The 19858-nt window shown below is 43.9% G+C and overlaps 1 protein-coding gene across 1 annotated transcript in view; it reads right to left on the bottom strand.

Annotated features, from left to right (window-relative positions):
- lmx1bb (LIM homeobox transcription factor 1, beta b) overlaps positions 1 to 19858 on the bottom strand; it is a 45559-nt gene that overhangs the window by 5350 nt on the left and 20351 nt on the right. The window contains exon 4 of the mRNA XM_061673262.1: positions 1984 to 2216. Coding sequence (XP_061529246.1) covers positions 1984 to 2216 — 233 coding nt within the window. The remainder of the gene's footprint in view (positions 1 to 1983; positions 2217 to 19858) is intronic.

Raw genomic sequence — 19858 nt, forward strand, 5'->3', positions numbered from 1 at the left:
TATCAATTAGTTTCAAAAGAAACCTGCGTCATGCATGATTGCGCTCACAAAGCGTGTGCTCGCAGCGCACAGAAAAGGAAAGTATGTTCATTTGTCAGTGAACTGGACACCGTGTCACTTCTGACATATTGCCCTCAGCTTTAGCTGATTTGCACAAAATCAATCTCTGATAAGAATACGATGTTGAGCGTAACAGAGGCACTGCTCGAACATATGGGGAATGCGTCGAAGCGTCAAAAAAAGATCAACTTCTTTTTTTTTTTTTTATCCATCGAGAGCAGCATATGTGGCAAAGTAAATTTCATTCAAATGAGTCTATAGAAAATAAAATATGAAAAGAAAACAACACCCCTAAAAGTCTGCCGTGGACATACATGGAATAACATTGTATCATTTGTTTTGTTCTAAAGTTAAATAATCCTAAATCCCCATTGAATTTGAACGAAACTGACCTAAATCAGATTTTTCAGGAGAGGCACACATGATGTCTCAGTGTCTGGTTCCGATATGTAACAACATTTGTCCACTGCAAATATACATTTTGTCTACCACATACTGAGGTTAACCTCTGTTCATGTCAACATTTTCTCCATCTCGAAATTTGGAGACACGCACAAAAGCCTGCGCGGTACTCGGGGACACGAGCGAGCAAGGATGAGGCAGAGCAAATATTCCCACAAGTTGACAAAAGTTGACACAGGCACAGATGTATTTGACAAATTCCCCGCTTTTGTGCATGTTTAAATGGGAGCCAGATGGTGGTGAACAGTGCGACTTGGCGACTTGCCTCATTGTCTATAGGCGAGGAACACCCCAGCCGATAAGAGCGGCGAGGCAGGCTTTCTGCGGATCGGCCCCAAATCCCTCTGTCACTCACCATGATACAGTGATTTAATTCTTTCCAGCACCACAGCCGGCCCACGCACGGAGCCATTAGAAAAGAGGGGCTTGGCTGACTGCTGGATCCACTTCCTACTGTATCGTAAACTTGGGCTCCCTGCTCGCATTAGAACGCTACAAAAACAACAGATCAAGTCATGTTGGAAGCTTTAACGGCAAGCGATGTCTAGTAAATTGCAGCTGTTTAAAGGTGAAGCACGGTTTCCTATACGCTCACGGACATAGATCTTGAGCTCCACCCGCACAATCCGACACAAGACCTGTATGAGGAAGTTTGGATTATGACTGAGCTACTCAGGATTTTTGTCCAAACCTTTGTGGGGTGTTGAAAAAATGCATTTCACTTTGGTGCACACCCGCAATTAAAGGTGCACATACATTTTTGTTTCACTTTTCTTAAGATAAATAATGCTTTATTAATCCCATGAGGGAAGTTAGTGTCACAGCAGCAATGTTCACACAGCATGCACACTCGTATTAATAGACTACATATGAAGAAAAAGTCAACCATATAACTTTAATAATAATGATAATAATAATTCATGTGTACCACTTATATATAGCTTCTTTTCAAAGCACTCAAAGCCGCTTTGCAATTGCACACATTATTCATTCATTCACTCCACAGTCACACCCGAGTGGTGGTAAGCTACTTGCGTAGCCACAGCCGCCCTGCAGGGGGCAGTCTGACGGAAGCGCGGCTGCCATTCTGCACCTGCGGCCCCTCTGACCACCAGCAAACATCCGACCAACGATGAACGAAGCGGCGACCCTCCCTCAGTCACGTTATTAAATGAAAACTACTCTAAAATTAAGATGACACTCAAAATTGCCCACACCTCCAAAGTAAACGTAACGTGTTAAACTATCTGTGATATTGCACTCGAGGGGACTAGCAGCACTGTGTGAGTGTACCTAATGTTGTGGTCAGTGAGCGTACGGCATGCGAACGCTATTTGGCACCTCCGAGCTGGCTGCCACTGCAATGGCGCAGCACGCGCAAAAGCCAACGCCTCGGTGCCATGTGACCATCGCACCGCAGTGCTGTTGTCACTCTGCTGCGAGAGGGCGCGCGGGGCTGACCTGAGTCTGAGTCGTCCGGGCTGACCGAGCTGAGCAAGTCCTTCTCCCTCTCGTAGTCCACCTTGCACAGCAGCTGACCTTCCTTCAGGACGAACTCGTCGCCTTTTCGAAGCTGGCGGTCGCACACGCAGCAGCAGAAGCAGTTCAGGTGGTAGACGCACTCCAGAGCTCGCATCACAAACTCCGTCGGAGCGATCTTCTCCGTGCAGCCGCTGCACTTGGTTGCAAACAATCTGCGGGGGGGGGGGGGGGGGGGAAGGATATTTTTACCTCCAAGATGCCGACACATGAATGAGTTCATAAGGTCACAATTTTTATCACCGTAAGTAAATGGCCTGCACTTATATAGCGCTTAATCTACACCGTCACAAAGCATTCACCCACACATTCATACACTAATGGGGCGACTGCTGCCATGCACAAATTAGTCACCAATCGAAAGTGTTGAATATGTTTTGCTCTCTTTGGCGCGTAAACGTCAATGGCTCAACAAACATGCGTTAGTTGGGGGGGGGGTTCCTGAAAAGTGATGGTTCTGAAGACGCGAGGATTCTGCTTGACGCCGGAGATATGCCGGAGGTGGGCTTCTACCCAGGCGTTCCCATTCGGTGCTGATTCAGTTTAGATGCGTGAGGCCTGGGTGGAGGTCTGCGTTGGGTAGACATGGAAATGGCGCTTCCGCACAAAGGACGGTGCTTGGCGTCACTGGCCAAGCAAATTCATGGACACCCAAAAAGCAGAATAAAAGAGCAATGACCCCCAACCTTGTATGACCGCGATCAAGATTTTGCCAAGAGATAACACGTTTGTTTCATATCCACACAATTCTTCAGATATCATCAGATATCTTCTCAGAACGCATGATTCAGTGCTGACTGTATCTGATCTAACTGCCTGACATCATGCGTCTGTGCTGCAACACCGCCTCAATCGTCTTTTGCGAGATGTTTGCATTTTTCGGATTGGAGACGGAGAGTCATTTCATTTCATAAAATGAAGCAAGAATCCAGGGAGCGCGGTTGACGTTGTCCAGCCGTAAAGCTGGATTTATTAACGGCTTCTTTGTTTGCCGCGGTCAGGAAGGCAGCTGGCAGCCGCCTATCTATTTGCGGCGAACGTCTTTTTCATTGTGCCGAGCAGGGAGGCGACGAGAGGACTATTGAACATCGTCGACTGTTTCGGGGCAGGGATGAGCGATGGTGATGAATGTAAATATGAGAGGAGGGTGCTTTTGTTATGCTAATTGAGTTCTAGGTGCTGATTGAGTTTTGATAGGGCGTGTGTGTGTTTGTCTGTGTTCGCACGTGTGCAAGCAGCATCGGGCAGCTGTATGCAGGCCGGAAAGACGTGCTTCCTATTGTTGTCTATATGCGGCCATTTTAAAATGATTGCATCACATATCGTTCGCCGGAACCAGCTTTTAATGTTACTTTAATTACACATCAACAATTGATAGGTTATTCTATAAAATTAGCCCGTCAACTGTAATCCAAATAATCCGCTGTATTTGTCAGATCACACAGTGCACTGTATGGAACTTGTTCATACTTTATTAACATTTCAGCCAATACAGACCCAGCAAGGTTCATAAAATCCTATAATCTTTCATTTATTACAATAAATTAAGAAGATTATTATTCGACTTCGATGGAAAAACCTCAAGAATAATCCCATGAAAAAAAATGTTGGCAAGTTTCTAAAAGTCTCAAGTGACCTGCCAAGCTGGATATAGCTTCCAAACAAACCACCATGCTTGTCCACTAGAGAAAAGAAAAAAAACAAAAACATTTTTAATAAAAAAAAAAAAAAAAAAAAAAAAAAACGAAAAAAACGTACGGAATAAATTTAAACAAAGCACAGTCTCAACGCCATAAAACGGAATATTCAAGGACTAGTTTGACATTTTTAGAAGGATTAATGTGTTACATGCTGGGATCAGTGGAACGAAGTGATGAATCTGTCAAGTTCCCAGCGCTAATGTTTAGCTAATGATTGACGGCTTAGGCTAAGAAAGAGAGCGAAAAGTCGAGGAAATGACTTGTTAGCACGCTTTTGATATGTCCAGGATTCTGCATTCACCTACAGCCGCTGTCTCGAATCTTCTCATCTCGATGAAAACATTCTCATTCAGCCCCTTTTCCTTTCTTCTCCTCCGTGCACCGAGTCTAATCTTGTAAGCCATTATTTTTCTATTTCCCCTCTCTGTCACTTTGCATTATTTTTGCTGCTGTAATTCCTATTCGTCCCTTCTGGAATCTTCCTGTCCTGCTTTGTCCTCGACTCTAATCCGGACTTTCTGCCTGTTTCCAGCCCCCGGTCCCCATTCTCTGCGGGGTTCAGATGGAAAAGCCATGCGTGACGCCCCCTCTATGGCAACCACACCTCCACAGGAAGGCAACGGCGACTTTTCGGATGGGCAGAGAGGGCCTTTGAGAAGCTGGCAGCAGAAGTAAATCCTTCTCTAAGGAACAAGGAGAATTAGCAGGGAGCAGTGGACTAGAGATTTAACCCTACCCCTCTCCTTTGAAAGGCACAGTCGGGCCCACTCCTGCGGCTCGCCACAATCAAACAGAAGAGGAGTGGGGAGGTGGCAGTGGGGAGAGCTGAACACAAACCCCCTGAATGACACAAGCAGTGGATTGTGGAGGAGCCTAATCCCACTTTAATACCTTTCCAAGTTCAGATGCTAAAGAATGCTCTTTAAAACAACACCGCTGTGTGAGCAGTGAAGGTTGACCGGGGGGAGGCTCGCCATTCAACCTCCCCGACATTACCTGATTAGCGGTTTGAGGTCCGGGGCCGGCGGGAGGCGGGCCGGAGGACATGAAAAAAAATATGATTTCACGTCGACAAGAAGCAGAAGTGCGGTCACGTTGCAAGAGTCCAAATTGAAACCGGGACGTCCCGCTTCATAAAAGATGGAAGCCTCTCCAAATGTGTCGGGATGGAATTTTGAGCAGGCGGCTGATTATTGTTGCCATTTATACATGGCTCTCATGGCTACGGCTCTTTACGAGTCTATCGTTATGCTGTGCGAGCGGTCGTATGTCAACGTTACGGCAATACGTGAAATATTTCAAGCATTCGAGGACTTGAATTGTCACGCCAACACACATTTACACATCATTTGGCACGAAACGTGAGACCCAAGGTCCCGTAAGTCTCAAGACTTAAAAAAGTAATACTAATCAAAACTAAATAGTCATGGTAATACAGCAACTGTAATTTTAAAAAGAAAGTCACAAAATAAGATAAATGTACAGTTGTGGATGAGCGCAAAGGTGCAAATGTTGTATAATATATAGTCTGGGCTATTCTATCCAAACGTGATTGTGGCTATTGAAACTATTGAACTCCAATATGCAGAAACTGTTGTATGTTTTTGTGTTGGAAAAAGGTGGCGGTAGATTTATTTTCTGTTGAAGTATCAAGGAAGGCAAGCCCCACAAAGGCTTTTTTTTCATCTCGGATATTTTGTCTTGTCCAACCTCTCCGTGAACCACCGTCTGACCGTACGGACATGCAGCTGCCTGCGTAATTTGACTCCCACTGTCGCAGGGAGGACCACCGGCATCAGCAATTCCCATAACGCCTTTCACTTTCCTCCTCCCACACCTGAGCGCACGGATCAAGGGATGAGCGCCTCCTCTGTGGATCAATGGCCGCATCTCAAGCGGAGAGCCGTCAATATTTACCTCGGCCGCCCCGCTGGACTCGTAAACGAAAGAAAAAAGGCCGATCGCAGCACAAAGATGGCTCCAGGAGGACTCATCACGTCCTTCTTTTTAATCCTGTGTCCACATACCTGTAATCCCTTGTCTGCCCTTTCTCAATTTATCTGTGATCGGGTTCATCGGCTCTGACAGATTATCACACTGGCTTTAAAGTAAGGCGGTGTTTTTTAGTCAACATAAAAAGACACAGCCAAGAGTACAAAAAAGTATTGTATAGAAGACAAGGCCAAGAGGGAGCAGCACTTATTTTGTCTGCAGAACACTTCAGGCTGGCCAAGTGCAGCTGAGAGACTTCAGTGTCTTCTCGCTCTTCTTCGTCCCCCTTTTTTACGGGCACTGGAGAACTATGCGCGCTCCCTTTGAGCAGATTATAGGCAAATTAAAGTGTGACAACATCTTAAGCTCTCACCACATGTTGCCAATGATTTCCCTTCCACAGACGTTGCATTTAATGCTTCTGCTGCAGTGATAAGCATCAGGAGGACTGGACAGGATGAAAGAAAGTGAGAAGTAAGAGGGGGGCACGGGGGTGCTGAATACGAAGCCACTCACGCCGCTTGATCATCACGCTACATTTAGCAACACGTGCGACCGACGCACTCGGATTTTGCTGACCGGGACTCGGAGAAATCGCAAAACAAAGGTTTCGGGACCAATACATCTCGGCCTCTTATGTCAGCGACTCTCATGCGAGCCCGAGGGGACGAGGATTATCCCGGCAGCAGCTGTAAACTATTACTTTTAAGATTGTTTTGGCTAGGCGGCCTGCGGCCACGCCAATCATGCGAGGGTGTGACGCGATGACTGTGCGACGGGTCAGAACAAGGTCTCGGGAGAAAGCTGCTGACACCCGGGGTTGCCGAGCAACTCATTGCATGGAACGAGAGTATGTCATCAAATTAATAATTGTATGTAAAAGAAATGGGTAATTAATAGACCTTACGCCGATTTGATCTCGGCTGATAATTAGCATTTTATGCTGATCGGCTGATCGATCGGCATGAAATGCAAAAGACATTTACTCCGCGTCACCATCGTGCACAGTATATTTGAATCCAAAAGCTAGTTTATTTTTAGCCTTGTCGCGTGTCTGTTGACGTAGTACTGTAAATATCTGACGCCCAATCAAGAAAATAAATTTTGAAAAAAACGTCGGCGGTGTGGAACAGACAACACGTCTAAGACAGACAACACGTCTAAGACGACTGCAAGACAAATTTGTTCAGACTACTGCAAATCTTGCATTCCGATACCACCGCATCCCGTTTTTTACGATCATTGGGCTTTATCTTGTCAACTCAAATGCGACCGGATACACTCGTTACCGTGGCGATGACAACAAGAGTGGATCGCGCCGACTGTTATAAGGACAAAATGGGGACAAACATGACAGGACAGGACGAGGACGTTCGTTTAAGGCTCGCGTGAGGTATGTTCACGTGCTTTTTATACCATACGGCTCGCAAGCAGGCTAACAAAAACGTTATGTAGCCTAGCAAGCTCGTGGTACCACGAACGGTTGGACGTAAACATGCCGCCGTTCTGTCGAATCATGCTCTAAAGTTTCGGTGTGGGTGAAGTCATTTCATTAAAAATAAAGTAATTTAATTACAGTAAGTTAGCAGCCATTATTTCTGTCACGTTGGAATGCTGGTTTGACCTGACTGATTAGAATACATCATCTGACTCGAGCAGTGATTTCCAACCTTTACGGAGCCAAGGAACATATTTTACAATTGAAAAATCTCACGGCACACCAACAAACAAAATTGTCACAAAAAGTGGAGACATTAATTTCTGTATTTACTTCCTGCCATCTAATAGAAGACCATTTGCCATTTGTTCTGTCTGTCACTATGTCTCACTGGCATAAACAGGCGAACAAAGATACATTATTTATTGTAAATATAATTTTTTGAGCAATTAAGTACACAAGTATATACAGTAACTGAACAGGTCATTTAAATAGGCACGTTCCTCCATCATGTGATCGGATCGGTGATTGGTTATCGGTTTTTTAAACTCGCTGATCGGTCCCACAAATCCTGATTGTGTAAAGCCTAGTAATTAAATTACAGTTGTGTTTGGAAGTTTCCATGAGTACAATTTTTGTTGCACTTGAAAAATAGCTGCAAAAAAATAAATTATATATATATATATATATATATATATATATTAAAAAAGAAAATTATATATATATATATATATATATATATATATAAAAGAAATTTATATATATATATATATATATATATATATATATATATATATATAATTTTCTCTTTTCTCCTAAATAAATTTCCCCCCATTTTGCTGAAGCTAAATTTAGGGACAACTTCTAGATTATTTTTGACAACTGAATGTTTAGGCATGAAAACATGTGAACGTCTGAAAAATGGTCTGAAAGTGGATATTTAGAAAAAACACCATTATCCTTTTTGTCAATAGTTGTCTGTCAATAGTGTTACAGTTCAAGTTTGTTACGAGTTTAGTCTGGGCGTGCAAGACATGCAAACCACATGATGATTTCAGTCAGATTAGTAAAGTCTGTATGAATGGGGATTCCCCCCCCCCCACCCCCCCTTTTACAATGTTGATGTTACCATGCAAAAGAAAGCAACATTCCAGTTTTATCCTTAAATGTGAAAATGGATTATCTGCAGTAGTATGAGAGGTTAATTTAAAGCGGGAACGTTTGAGTCCATAAAGACGAACAAAGATTAAAACTTGCAAATTTCAACCTTTAAAATGACTTTGTTATATACGGTACACTCAACCCTGCTGACCTAAAATAGTAACCAGAATTTAAAAAAAACTATAATTTCTCGCTGATAGCAAGGTAAAAAGGTAGCTTTCCAAAGAATGTTGCGTTGACATATTGATTTGTTAAAAAAAAAAACAAGAAAACGAAAGAAAGACGCACAGCGGTCCCCACGAAAGCATCGTCCCCAAAAAGTGATGCGATATTGTTGTGTGTGTAAAAGATCTCAGTGGCTGACCTCGTTTCACACTATCAGCATTTCTATAGATTCATGGAGAGTAATGAAGCCAAATAAAAAGTGCCATCCTTCTGCTCCCGAGGGCTAGCTGCAGTCAGTTCTAAAAGCTGCTTAATCACCTTCCCATGCTTACAACATTAGCATAATAATGGCCTTTAAATTGAGGCTCTTTGTTTTTTAATTAAACTCCCAGCAGGTAAAAGTAAAACACATTAAGCAGAGATGTTTACACCGTTAATGGCCCAACGGTGCCTTCTTCATCACGCGGCTCTGGCCACGGGGTTCTGCCGCATGCCCACCCCGAAGCGCAGCAGCGGCTGCCTCCTAAACTCGCCGGGGAGGAACGAGATGACCTGATAATAGCAGAGACGTGTTTGATGTGTCGGTGCACGCGTCTGCACCTGCGTTACGTCTCAGCGGGAGAAAGAACACTCGGGTGGGGTGGGGGGGGAGCCGCTCGACGGATCTTCACCGAATCTCTAAAAACACGCCGCTAACGGTTAGTTTGGAGATAAGTGTTTTCCAGGATCATCTATCCCGCAAGTCTGCTCGTGTGAAAATAAATATGGCCGCTTTCATCCTATGGCAGCGTGAGCTCTCGAATTGAGGAATGTGCGGCTCCCGAGACGAGTCGCCGGCATCTCGGTCTGATATCTGCGCGTGGACACTGCACAGCTGCACAAAGAAATCCGAAACCTCCCTTCATTATTCAACTGATGTCACTTTTCAGATGACACGAAGCCCAAACACGCAAACCGCTTGCATGTAACGCTCTCTACCTTGCAAGTTGAGCAAGCATACGATAATGTTCCACACGGGGCTGCGTGTACACGGCTCCTAAAGCTCTGTACCGAGAATTGTCTTGCAGTACCAAGTGAGCGGCTGCTTCTCATTATTCACATCTATCTGCTAATGAGTCTGAGGGGAAAATGGGATCTCACTCTCTCTCTCTGTCTCTCTCTCTCTCTCTCTCTCTCTCTCTCTCACTCTTTTCTTTCTCCCGCTCCCTCTCTGAGGGTGGAAATAATCCTCCTCCCAGCCACACAGGTAGAACAAAGCTGACAGAGTGAAAGGGACAGTGTACTGGGCAGCAGTGGAGGCTAAGTACACATCTAAATAGAAGAGTAAGCAGACAGGCACATAGGATGCTGTTTGGACAGCTGCTGTTCCTGAGGATGTCAAATGTGCGCAACATCACATTTAAAGTTTCGTTTATTTTGTTCCCGCCTCGTAACAAACACGGCCGCGGCAACGGAATCATCAGGAGGAAATTATCACTGTAAAGGTTTCTGGGGGGGAAAAATATCCGATACTTCAATTGAACTCGTCATCATCATATCATATCAGGTCAAATGATTATTATATTTCTAAGCACATGTGTCAGCAACTGTCATGCATTTTGTACTGATTACACTAATCAGCAACATTTATTATCTTTTGTCTGATTTTGGACAATTTTGACATTGGTTTTGCTCAATCAGGTCGCCTTTTTGAACTATGGCCACATGTTTGTCTTTTCCACTTTATATCAGGGATTTCTCTTAAAAACCGATCTCAGATGAGAAATATGAACAAAAACCAACCGAAAATGTCACAAAAATATACGCGACTTAGTAAGAAAATCTGATTTTTTTTTGTCTGTTTTTTTTTTCAAAATTAATTTAACATAAAAACCTGACTTGAACGAGAGAAACATTTTCAGGTTTAGCGATGCAAAATTGTCCTAAATCCGTTGAAAAACAGAGACAAGATTGAATTATTATTTTTTTTCTTGCAACCCAGTGTTATTTTTCTATTCGTCCTGCTCTTCCAAACTAATATGCATCAGCTAACAATTGAGGGCCGGGCCTGCTTGACGAGCCACTGGGAGCAATCGCAGCTTCTGAAAGCGCGAGGAGAGCACGGAGAGTGATGGCTACAATAAGGCTAATGGCTATCACATGTTATAGAGCTCCCAGTGACTATAACCGCACACAGAAACATAGTTCCCCCTCGTGCAACTTTCTACAAATTCTGCCTTTACAATACAAGAGAGGCGCTGATTTATCAGCATATTTGTTTTGATATTGTAGTTCGCCGCGCTGTTGAAATGGACGGCCTGATACGAGAGGTATTTCATATTTTGGCCACATCAGGACCTTTAAATACATGTACTCCAGTACAAAAGCAACCGCAGAAGGCCCAGTCGTAAAGTAGAATTATTATCGAGCAGACAAAAAACAGGCAAACCCAAAATTCGAGAGAGAAAAATGTGTGGAATTATTGTAATGTCATAAAGTCATACGTTTTAATTGTATTTACTTGTAGTATCTCAACTAAATGATTGACACGTCTAAATGACTAGTCATGATTCTGAATCTTATAATTTACAGCTGTCCCACAGTTAAAGTCAAATTTAGTATGTTCACATTAATTCTTGTTTGAAAGAGAAAAGTAATGTTTTTTTTATGAAGATAAACTTGGCGATTGAGTGCTGGAATGGTTAAAAAACAACATTTGGGTTGGAGGGCTTTATAATTACTATTGACCCGGAGGTTGTGGGTGTAAGAAATAAAACAAACAGTAATATGAGGTGTTCCAAAGCACAAGTCTGCAAATATGCAAAGACAGGCTCTGGTGGAGAGCATCGCGCTTTGGCTTCTTTTCTTGCCTCCTAATCTGGGGGTCTACACAATATTAAGACGGCTTTGGAGCCACTTGTGACCCAGCTGTGCACTAATGAAAAATTCCACAGTGCTGCGTAGAGGCCAATGGAGCTTGACCCCTTTCCACCACGAACCAAGCAATGTCCGTCTCGAGGAGTTTACCAGTGCTGGAAGATACTGGATTAATAGGAATCAACGAAGAATGGGAGACAATCTGGGAAAGGCTTCCAAAAGCTCCTTTGCCTTCCTCCCTTTTTCTTTCTCGGCAATCTTGTGTTCTTCTGGCGTATTGGCGGAAAGTGAAGTGTTTGAGCAGGTTTTAATGGGCTGAGATGATCTGGAGATCATTGTGATGGACACGGATTGGACGAGGGGGTTCTGTTTACCTACCAGAGATTCAGTCTAAGAGCAAAAGGAGTTTGAAGAGGGGGAATGTGAGGCGAGCAGGAATGAGATGTCGCTCGCAAGATCAGCGTTTGTGTGCGCGCGTTTGATCCTAGCGGACTGACTGCGGCACGTTTACGCCGTCGTGTACAGTATGTACAGTATACTCGCATGGCTCAACAAGCAGAACCTCGTTGAACAGTACACTGCTCAACATCAATGAGACGATAACCTATGAAAAGGATTTGAAACAATTTCTCACGAAACACATTTTTGTATTTTTTTTATGTTTTTATTTGACGACTCACCTGTGGTTAAATTCTTGAACGAATCAAACTTCTTTTTTCTTTTTTTCTAAGCTATGCTGACATTTGTGGATGTAGTTTAAAGTAATTTATAGTATAGTGTACCATAGAAAATAAGCGTCCGAAAGCAATACATCTTTTGATGACGTCTCACCTTTTTCCTCTTATTTACTGACTCTTGGTGAAACAGACACACAAAACACACTTTTTCTACATACTTACATCCACACAATATCACGCAGTTGAGATCTACATGAGGCAATTCTAACGGACAGACAATCAGACAAAATCACCACGTGAGGAAAATTGTCCTTCGACGAAGAGTAGCAAAAGGAATCTTTTAATTATGGGAAAAGGGTGTTGACAAATCGTGGCATTTGAGAGACCAATGTGAGTTGTATCTACTGACGATGAATTTTCAAAAATGCCAACATCAAATTCAGATCAAATTATTGAAAAATCAAAAACATCGTTCCAGAATTTGCTCACACACGCTACAACACATCCTTTTATCGTCTTGAGGGAGAAGAATATATCATGGAAATGTATAGGCTGGAGAAAATGAAAAAGGAGATGGCCCATGAAAAATAAACACAGTTGTTGAAAGACAGGATGCTTTAAAACCCGGGGCCCTGGGGATTAACATTCAGATTAGCATTCAATTAATATATTTGAATTTCTGATCAGCAATCCTCTTCAAAGCCCAAAATCCCAAGATTAGCAGGTGTTATGCTAAAAAGCTGTGTGTTTTTTTTTTTTTTGGTTTTGTTTTTTTTGGTCAGGGCGTAGCAACACTAGCCAAACAAATATGTCTGAAGCGCTGACGTGGATGTATGACTGTAACCATGGTGACCGAACGGTAGTTAGGTGCCTTGGAGAAGGGTGCGGGGTGTTGGAATGTGTCAAACAGACACAGGGGCGCGCGCACACACACACACACTCACGCGCACACACGCAGAGCAAACCGAAAACCTGCTGTTTCACTGAAGAGTATGAGCCGCGTTATTAAGACCACCTACAAGAAGCCAGCGGCCTTTGGGTCGAGAGATGGAAAGGTTATTCATTATTATTTGGGGTTTTCAATCAACGCACAATCTAATGTGACCCAATACACGGACAGTATCAAATCCTGTATAAGTGCAGTTCCAACCAAAAATATGATCATTATTATCATTATTGTTATTATTATTCATTGTCATGTTTTCATTTCCAACGTTCAGCTGTATGTACAACACTCAATTACAGCAGGATTTTTCTTTGTGTTGTTTTTTACTGTGCTAGCCTGCATCCAATTGCCACACATTCGGGGCCAGCTCGATCAAACAAAGCATGGATTTTACGCGGTTGCTGGCTTCCTTAAAATTATTGTTATTTTAGGAATATCTTTCTTGGCCTCTTCCACTAACACTTCCAATTCCATCACTTCCAACTTCCCTTTTGCACTTGCGTTGCTCTCCGAATCGTTCCATGGTGACCAAAAGCCTCTTTTTAATGTGGGATACTCGCTGTCAGCATGTGTCGTGTGCAAAACCATCACCGCGGAGACGACAAGCCAAGCTGCGGTCCGACTCATCAACACTTCCTTATTCAAGTCCTTGTTTGTTTGAAGCGCGACATATACTTACTACTATATTTGCCGCAAGAGGAGGAACAAAAACTGAGAATGTTGTGCTGATGCAGTTTGCTGGGAAGATTTCAACTGCTAACTTTTGTTTTCATATCAACAGTTTTTTTTTTTTTTTTTTAGGCCTTTTTATACCAGTTGCAAACAGACAGTCATGCTCGCCGAGCAACGAGCAACGGGATCATCACAAAGAAAAGACAAAATGAAAACGTGACACTCGGCCACACATCATGCAGCTGCCCCCGGAACCTTTCCAAACTCGCTGCAACGGAACCCCCCCAACCTTTATGTTGGGAATCAACATTTCGGGCCAACACTTGTACTGTACCAAATTCTTTTTTACTGCGTCACATACAACGTGGTGCGATTGTCAAGAAAGAAATGGATTGCCCTGGCCGCTGTAGCTATATTCTAACAATATTCATATTAAGAGAGGAAACTGGCGAGAAATAAAAGGAGAGCGTGTGCTGGCTCCATTTGTTGACTGCACTCGTGCATTTGTGCCGTGACAGAGACTCTCCAAGGCATCCCTTTTTTTCCACGTGTACATATGAAATCAAGCATATACTTCAGTATTATTGTAAAACACAAATAAATACATCTTTGATTTAATGCTGTACAGTAAAAGGTGGCAGCTGATTGTCGCTTCATACCAGGAAATAGGACATTTTCTGGGTGAATTTGAAAGACAACACGGGAATCGTCTCCCTTTGAGATATTTCCTTCAACTGGCATCGTGTTTTCACAATGTTTTTTTCTGTTGAGTCTTGAAGGCGAAAGAATTCCCTCAATCGCGCCAGCTAAAGTTTCTGTGAAAGTATTTTGCTCTGCTTGTCTTAAAGTACTCAAGCATGCATTTGGCCTCGGGCAAGTCTGAGTAAGAAGTTGTCTGATGCGCTCCCTGTTCTTCCACGAGACCTTTTTTCAAAAACCCTACCCGGACTGCCCCACACCCTTGATCGCACAAACACAAACACAAACACAAACACACACACACTCCAACGTGAGCACTTCTCTGTCAAGTGTTTGGCGGAGTGTAAAATCTCGGGTTTTGTCCAACCTTTTCTCTCCAGCTGGGAGAGAAAAGGTTGGACAAAATTCTCTCTCCTCCACGTGGAGCCTCGGAGGCAAAGAGCGGAATGGCAGAAGCGTGGCACGGCACGTCCGCGCTCTCCGCAGACCGAGTGACAACGCTTCTGCACGGCCCCACGGCGCTGACTTGGAGTCAGCTCAGTTGTCTTCGATTGACTGCGTGACGACCCCGAACACAGCAGGCTTTTCTTTCTTTTTTTTGTTTTTTTTTTTTCAGGTAAACTGTAGGTGTAATGCACTATATGTCAAAGTGGATGTTTTGTTTGTTAGTTGTTTTTAAACACGACATGGATAAAAGTATACAGAAGTTGTACGACCTGACTCGCACACGTGAAAATACTGCTTTAGATGTTCCGTTTGTGGTGAAGAATTCAAATAAAAGGCAAGTATGGTATCACACATGAGAAACAAAAAACGTTTTCAACCCATCAAGAGGAGCCTAAACCAATCAGGGAAGGTTGGATGCGTTCAGTGTGCAAAAAAATGGAGAGCCCTGACCTCAACCCCATCAAACACCTTCAGGATTCACGAGACCAGAGAACATGTGTTACCTCGAGCCTCACAAATGTTCCTCAGGACGAATACACAAAAAGATCCAACAGACACACTCCAAAATCCAGTAGGAAATCTTCTCCGAAGAGTTTCAGTTGTTGTAGCTGCAAACCTCCAAACTTTTTTTTTTCTGCGGTTGTAAAGGAACACTTTTGTAACACTAAGGTCTACATCTTGTATAAAAGGCGCAGTTTAATGGCTCGATATGAATTGTTAAGAGAGGGCAGCAGCTGTAGTTATGCATATTTGGCTGTAAAGGAGCACATTGTTCGTCTCCCTGCCATTCAATGTTGACATCATTGTGCTGATATGGATCCTGATTTGTCTTCAGATGCGATGACAAAGTCTGACACCCCTGTTCAGCCCTCTCTGCGAGGAAAAAGCTTTTCATTCTCGCACAAATTTTACACCCTCTTTAGAGCCACGCGCGTCTTTGTGTGCTGGAGGGTCGCCCATTCTCTCTGGCTGTCTGGAAAAGCAGCTGTTTCTATAATGCTGTGGCAGCACTTTATGTTGCAGCGTGATAAATGAAGGCGAAGGAGGAGGAGCGGCGCAGCTGAAACACACGCGAGCAGAAACAATAGCAGAGGCGTGTCTGCATGTCATTTTTGCGCGCGCACGTTCGGCCGCCACAGGTTAGCCTCCCGCCGCCCGTGCAGAGCGAAAGGCTCTGAGTGCGCGTCGATGCCAGGAGGGGGTTAATACATGAACACAGGCCACCGGCTCCGGCGCGGACCCGGGGGAGTGAGAGGTCGAGGCGGCTGTCCCGCAGGGACCTGTCGCTCCTCTGTCCTCGGGGCGCTCATCTTCCTTTCTGCCGGGAAGCTAATGACAGCCCCGAGGCCTCGTCGCCTCCCGGCTTCTCTCTCGCCGTTGTCCTACCCAGGTGCCTGTCAGAGGGGTGTCTGTTCCGCAACCGGTGTAGCTGTCCACATAAAGGCGGCAACCCCCCGACCCTTCCCTCCCCAGCGCCCTCCCGATGGCCTCGGGCTCTGCCTTTCATTTTGAAGTGGCGCGGGCCAGCTCCACGGCAGCCCGGGCCGTCCGCCTGCAGCCTCTTCTATTGTTTTGCCTCAGAGAAAGACTATTATTCCAACTCAATTTACTGTGAGTAAACACTGAATGATAAGGCGCCACATCCAATGGCTCACACACACACACACACACACACACACGCGCACACACACTTCAGTGATCCCTCCCTGACCGTGGGCCGTAATATACACGGCCAACAAATCACTGCTCACAGCCCATTGCTATGACTGGCTTTAAGAAAGGCGCTCACTAATTCACTTTCCAACACAGAGCAGAGGACAGACCTCATGTGTTTGAGAATATGGCGCCGCCACCAAGTGGCATTTAAAGGGCTTGTGGCCCTACGGTGGACTGTTAAAAATGCTGTGCGACAACACTCTCACATCTTTAACATGTGCGTGCAAAACATGCGCGGTCATGGTCATATGCAAATCACTAAACCGGGATTCCAGTTACCGGCTCTTGGCTCAGATTTAGTGCGGTGTCATCAAAGATCTTTTTTTCCCTTCAACAAAATATTCGGGGGAACAACACGTAGCCAGGTTTACAGGTTTATAATGACATAATAGTGTGTATGCCTTCTTGTGGCTAAACCAAGCAAATGATGACTAAAGTAAGATGGTTGCTATTCTACCCAAAAGATGAATCCTAGGCACTGTGCTGCTTGTGTTTGCAACAGAAAAGTCTGTGCTCCTTTTTTCTTTTTTTCTTTTCCTGTGAGAGGCTGTGCTATGTCATAATAATACCAAATTATCAGCCAGCTTTAAATAGCTGTCATTTGCACCGTCGCTGCCTTATAAGCTAATGTAATTATTTGGAGCCTCCTTTATCTTAGGTGGAAAGAGGCTGACACAGTAGCACACGCTAATGTGATAAAAGATTTGCATATCACGGCTTGATTCGAGGATTCTAAAGGTGAGTGTTTATGACAAGGTAATAATGGCTCATGCAAAAAGCTGGTCTGTGAATTGGTTAGTTAGGCTATGATGGATGAGGGCAAGCCTAACCTTATTTCCAATAAGGCCTCTTGATTTCTAGAGCTGAACATAATGAATTTGATGTAATTAGGCGATCACTCATCTAATTAAGAATGGGAGAAACCCGACCCCGTGTGCTGACTTTAAGTGGGCAATACACTGATGACATATGTGCACTCGTTTCACACTAACCGTTCGAAAAGAACGCAAGGTTTCTTCTGCAAAGCCAACACATTGACAAACGCTTAGCCAACCCATCTTTCACAACATTAGGAGCAAAAAACATTTAGGAACATCGACTGTACATCACTGCATGCTCGAAATGCAGGCCACCGACCCCATGAACATATAGTTGAAAGGATAGAACCAGATTTACAGCAATAAAGATCCAATTAAAGCAGCGATTCATCTTCAGACGATGAATGAAGTTTGTAGGGCTCCTTCGCACTATTGGGCTACCTCCACCCAAGTCCTCTGGGTGGAGCCGCCACCGTAATCGGTTTAACGACCGAGGAGATCCGCCGATTCCCCTTCAGTGCGTCGCCTCGCAGGCTTGACACCTCTCATTATAGCTCCAACTTTTCCACCTCGGAGGAAAACTCTCCAAACCTGATCATTGCGGCAGCCCCAGGTGTTGCATTTGTCATCCTCCGACTAACTGGACACACTTGCAAGCTGCTGTCGAATTTTTTTTTCTCTCACAGTTAGATACGGCTGTGATCTACCTCGGGCTCAGTTGATATCTGTGGCTGGTGAAAATATGTCAAATCAGCCGTTATTATTGCACATACTCCCAGGACTTACAATAGTTATCATTGCCAGATCATCCTATTATGCTCCTTGAAAGCTGAAAAAAAACAAAAAAAAAAAACACACAACTCGTAGCTATGCTTAGGTAGCATACACACCATATAGCCAATTACCCTGTAACACACACTTGAGTTTATCTCACTCCCTGTCATTATCTAAATTGCCGACATATTATTAAAGCACCTGCCTGAGACCTGTGTACGTTTTTCTCTCCTAATAGAGCCCAAAGGGAGTGTTGTTTGAGATACAAGCCTCTGCAGACTCCAAAGGAATTGGCTTTACGACTATTTTCCAAAAGAGAGGCACGTGAGAGTGCACAACGCCTCACCATTATGCAGCCAACAAAAACGCATCTGTCATGAAACAGCGAGTGGTACAATCGGGAGATTAATTATGCGATTGTAGAAGGAGAAAAAAAAAAAGAGCCCACCCCTCAGTCAGAGCGGTGGCTTATTGCATTACCTCGGCCTCTGGAGGAGGCCAATTGACTTTCGAGGCTCCTCCGCAATGAGCCATCCACACGGCAACATCTACGCTGATTGAGAGCAGCGACAGCCCTTAAAGGAGCACCGCATTTACCGCTTTGCCGCAAATACCGCACCATCATCTGTGTTAAATGCAGCATTTGGGCTGAAAAACATGGGAGTCAGTTCTTGTATTCGGTTTTGCTAGCTAGTCAGACCAAAAAGTAGCTCGGGGCTAAGAATTCTCAAAACGCAAAAATAATCTGAGTGAGCTGAGATTTGAAATGAAACTGCTCTGACAAGCACGATAAAACAAGAGAACAATGTGATTCCTCCACAAAGGCTGAAAACATTTGGATCGACACCCAATAATACCTGAACGGATACCCGCCTGTCTTTATTGCGTCGTTAGGATCAGTAAACTAAAACGAAGGTGAAATTCAATCCAGTCATATTTTGCAACTCTGTCTGGATCCAATTTGTAATGTGCTATGAAGTACTAAGGTTCTGGTTCCAATCGCAGCTCAGCTTTGCATGTTCTCCCGTGTTTGCGTGGGCTTTCAGCGGGTAAACTGGCTTCCGCTCACATTACAAATACGTGCTAGGTTGATTGAAAACTCGAAATTGCTAGTAGGCCTGAATGTCATATTACTCGTGACCCGAATGAGGACCAGCAGTACATAGTTTTTTGTTGGGTTTTTTTTTGCATAATTTGCTGACCAACAACAAAATGTTGAGACAACAAACGTAAAAAATGAACAAATGTAACGCCACCAAAGAAATCAAGCAAAGAAATATATTGAACTAGATCAAATGAAACAGAGGTAACAAACTCATAATTTAGATGACGGAACAACAACGAAGTCTCTGTTCGTCACATTTCAGAGCCCCTCGCAATACGTGAAAATCTACAAAGTGTCAATCTGTGCTATAAAGAGAATATAAGCAGCTGTGGCTTTCCCACATGCGAGGACATTAGAGTAAGTTAAACAAAAGCGAACGATGAACACTGTATTACATTATATTCTTTTATGTTTCTTCCTGAAAAATATTTTTAAAAAAATATATTTTTTAATATTGCAGTTCAGAGAGCGAGATTGTGTTTTCCCTCTTGTGCACTCTTTTATTTTCACTCTTCTACTTGGTCGCCACGAGTGCTTAATCAGCGGGCCGATTGATCCGCGTCCCCAAGACCGCCGCAACACTCGAAAGCAGACGTGAAGGCCGATCGCACCTTGCATCATTCAAATCAAG

The sequence above is a fragment of the Phycodurus eques genome, chromosome 3 (assembly GCF_024500275.1).
Source record: "Phycodurus eques isolate BA_2022a chromosome 3, UOR_Pequ_1.1, whole genome shotgun sequence".
Classification (NCBI taxonomy): Eukaryota; Metazoa; Chordata; class Actinopteri; order Syngnathiformes; family Syngnathidae; genus Phycodurus; species Phycodurus eques.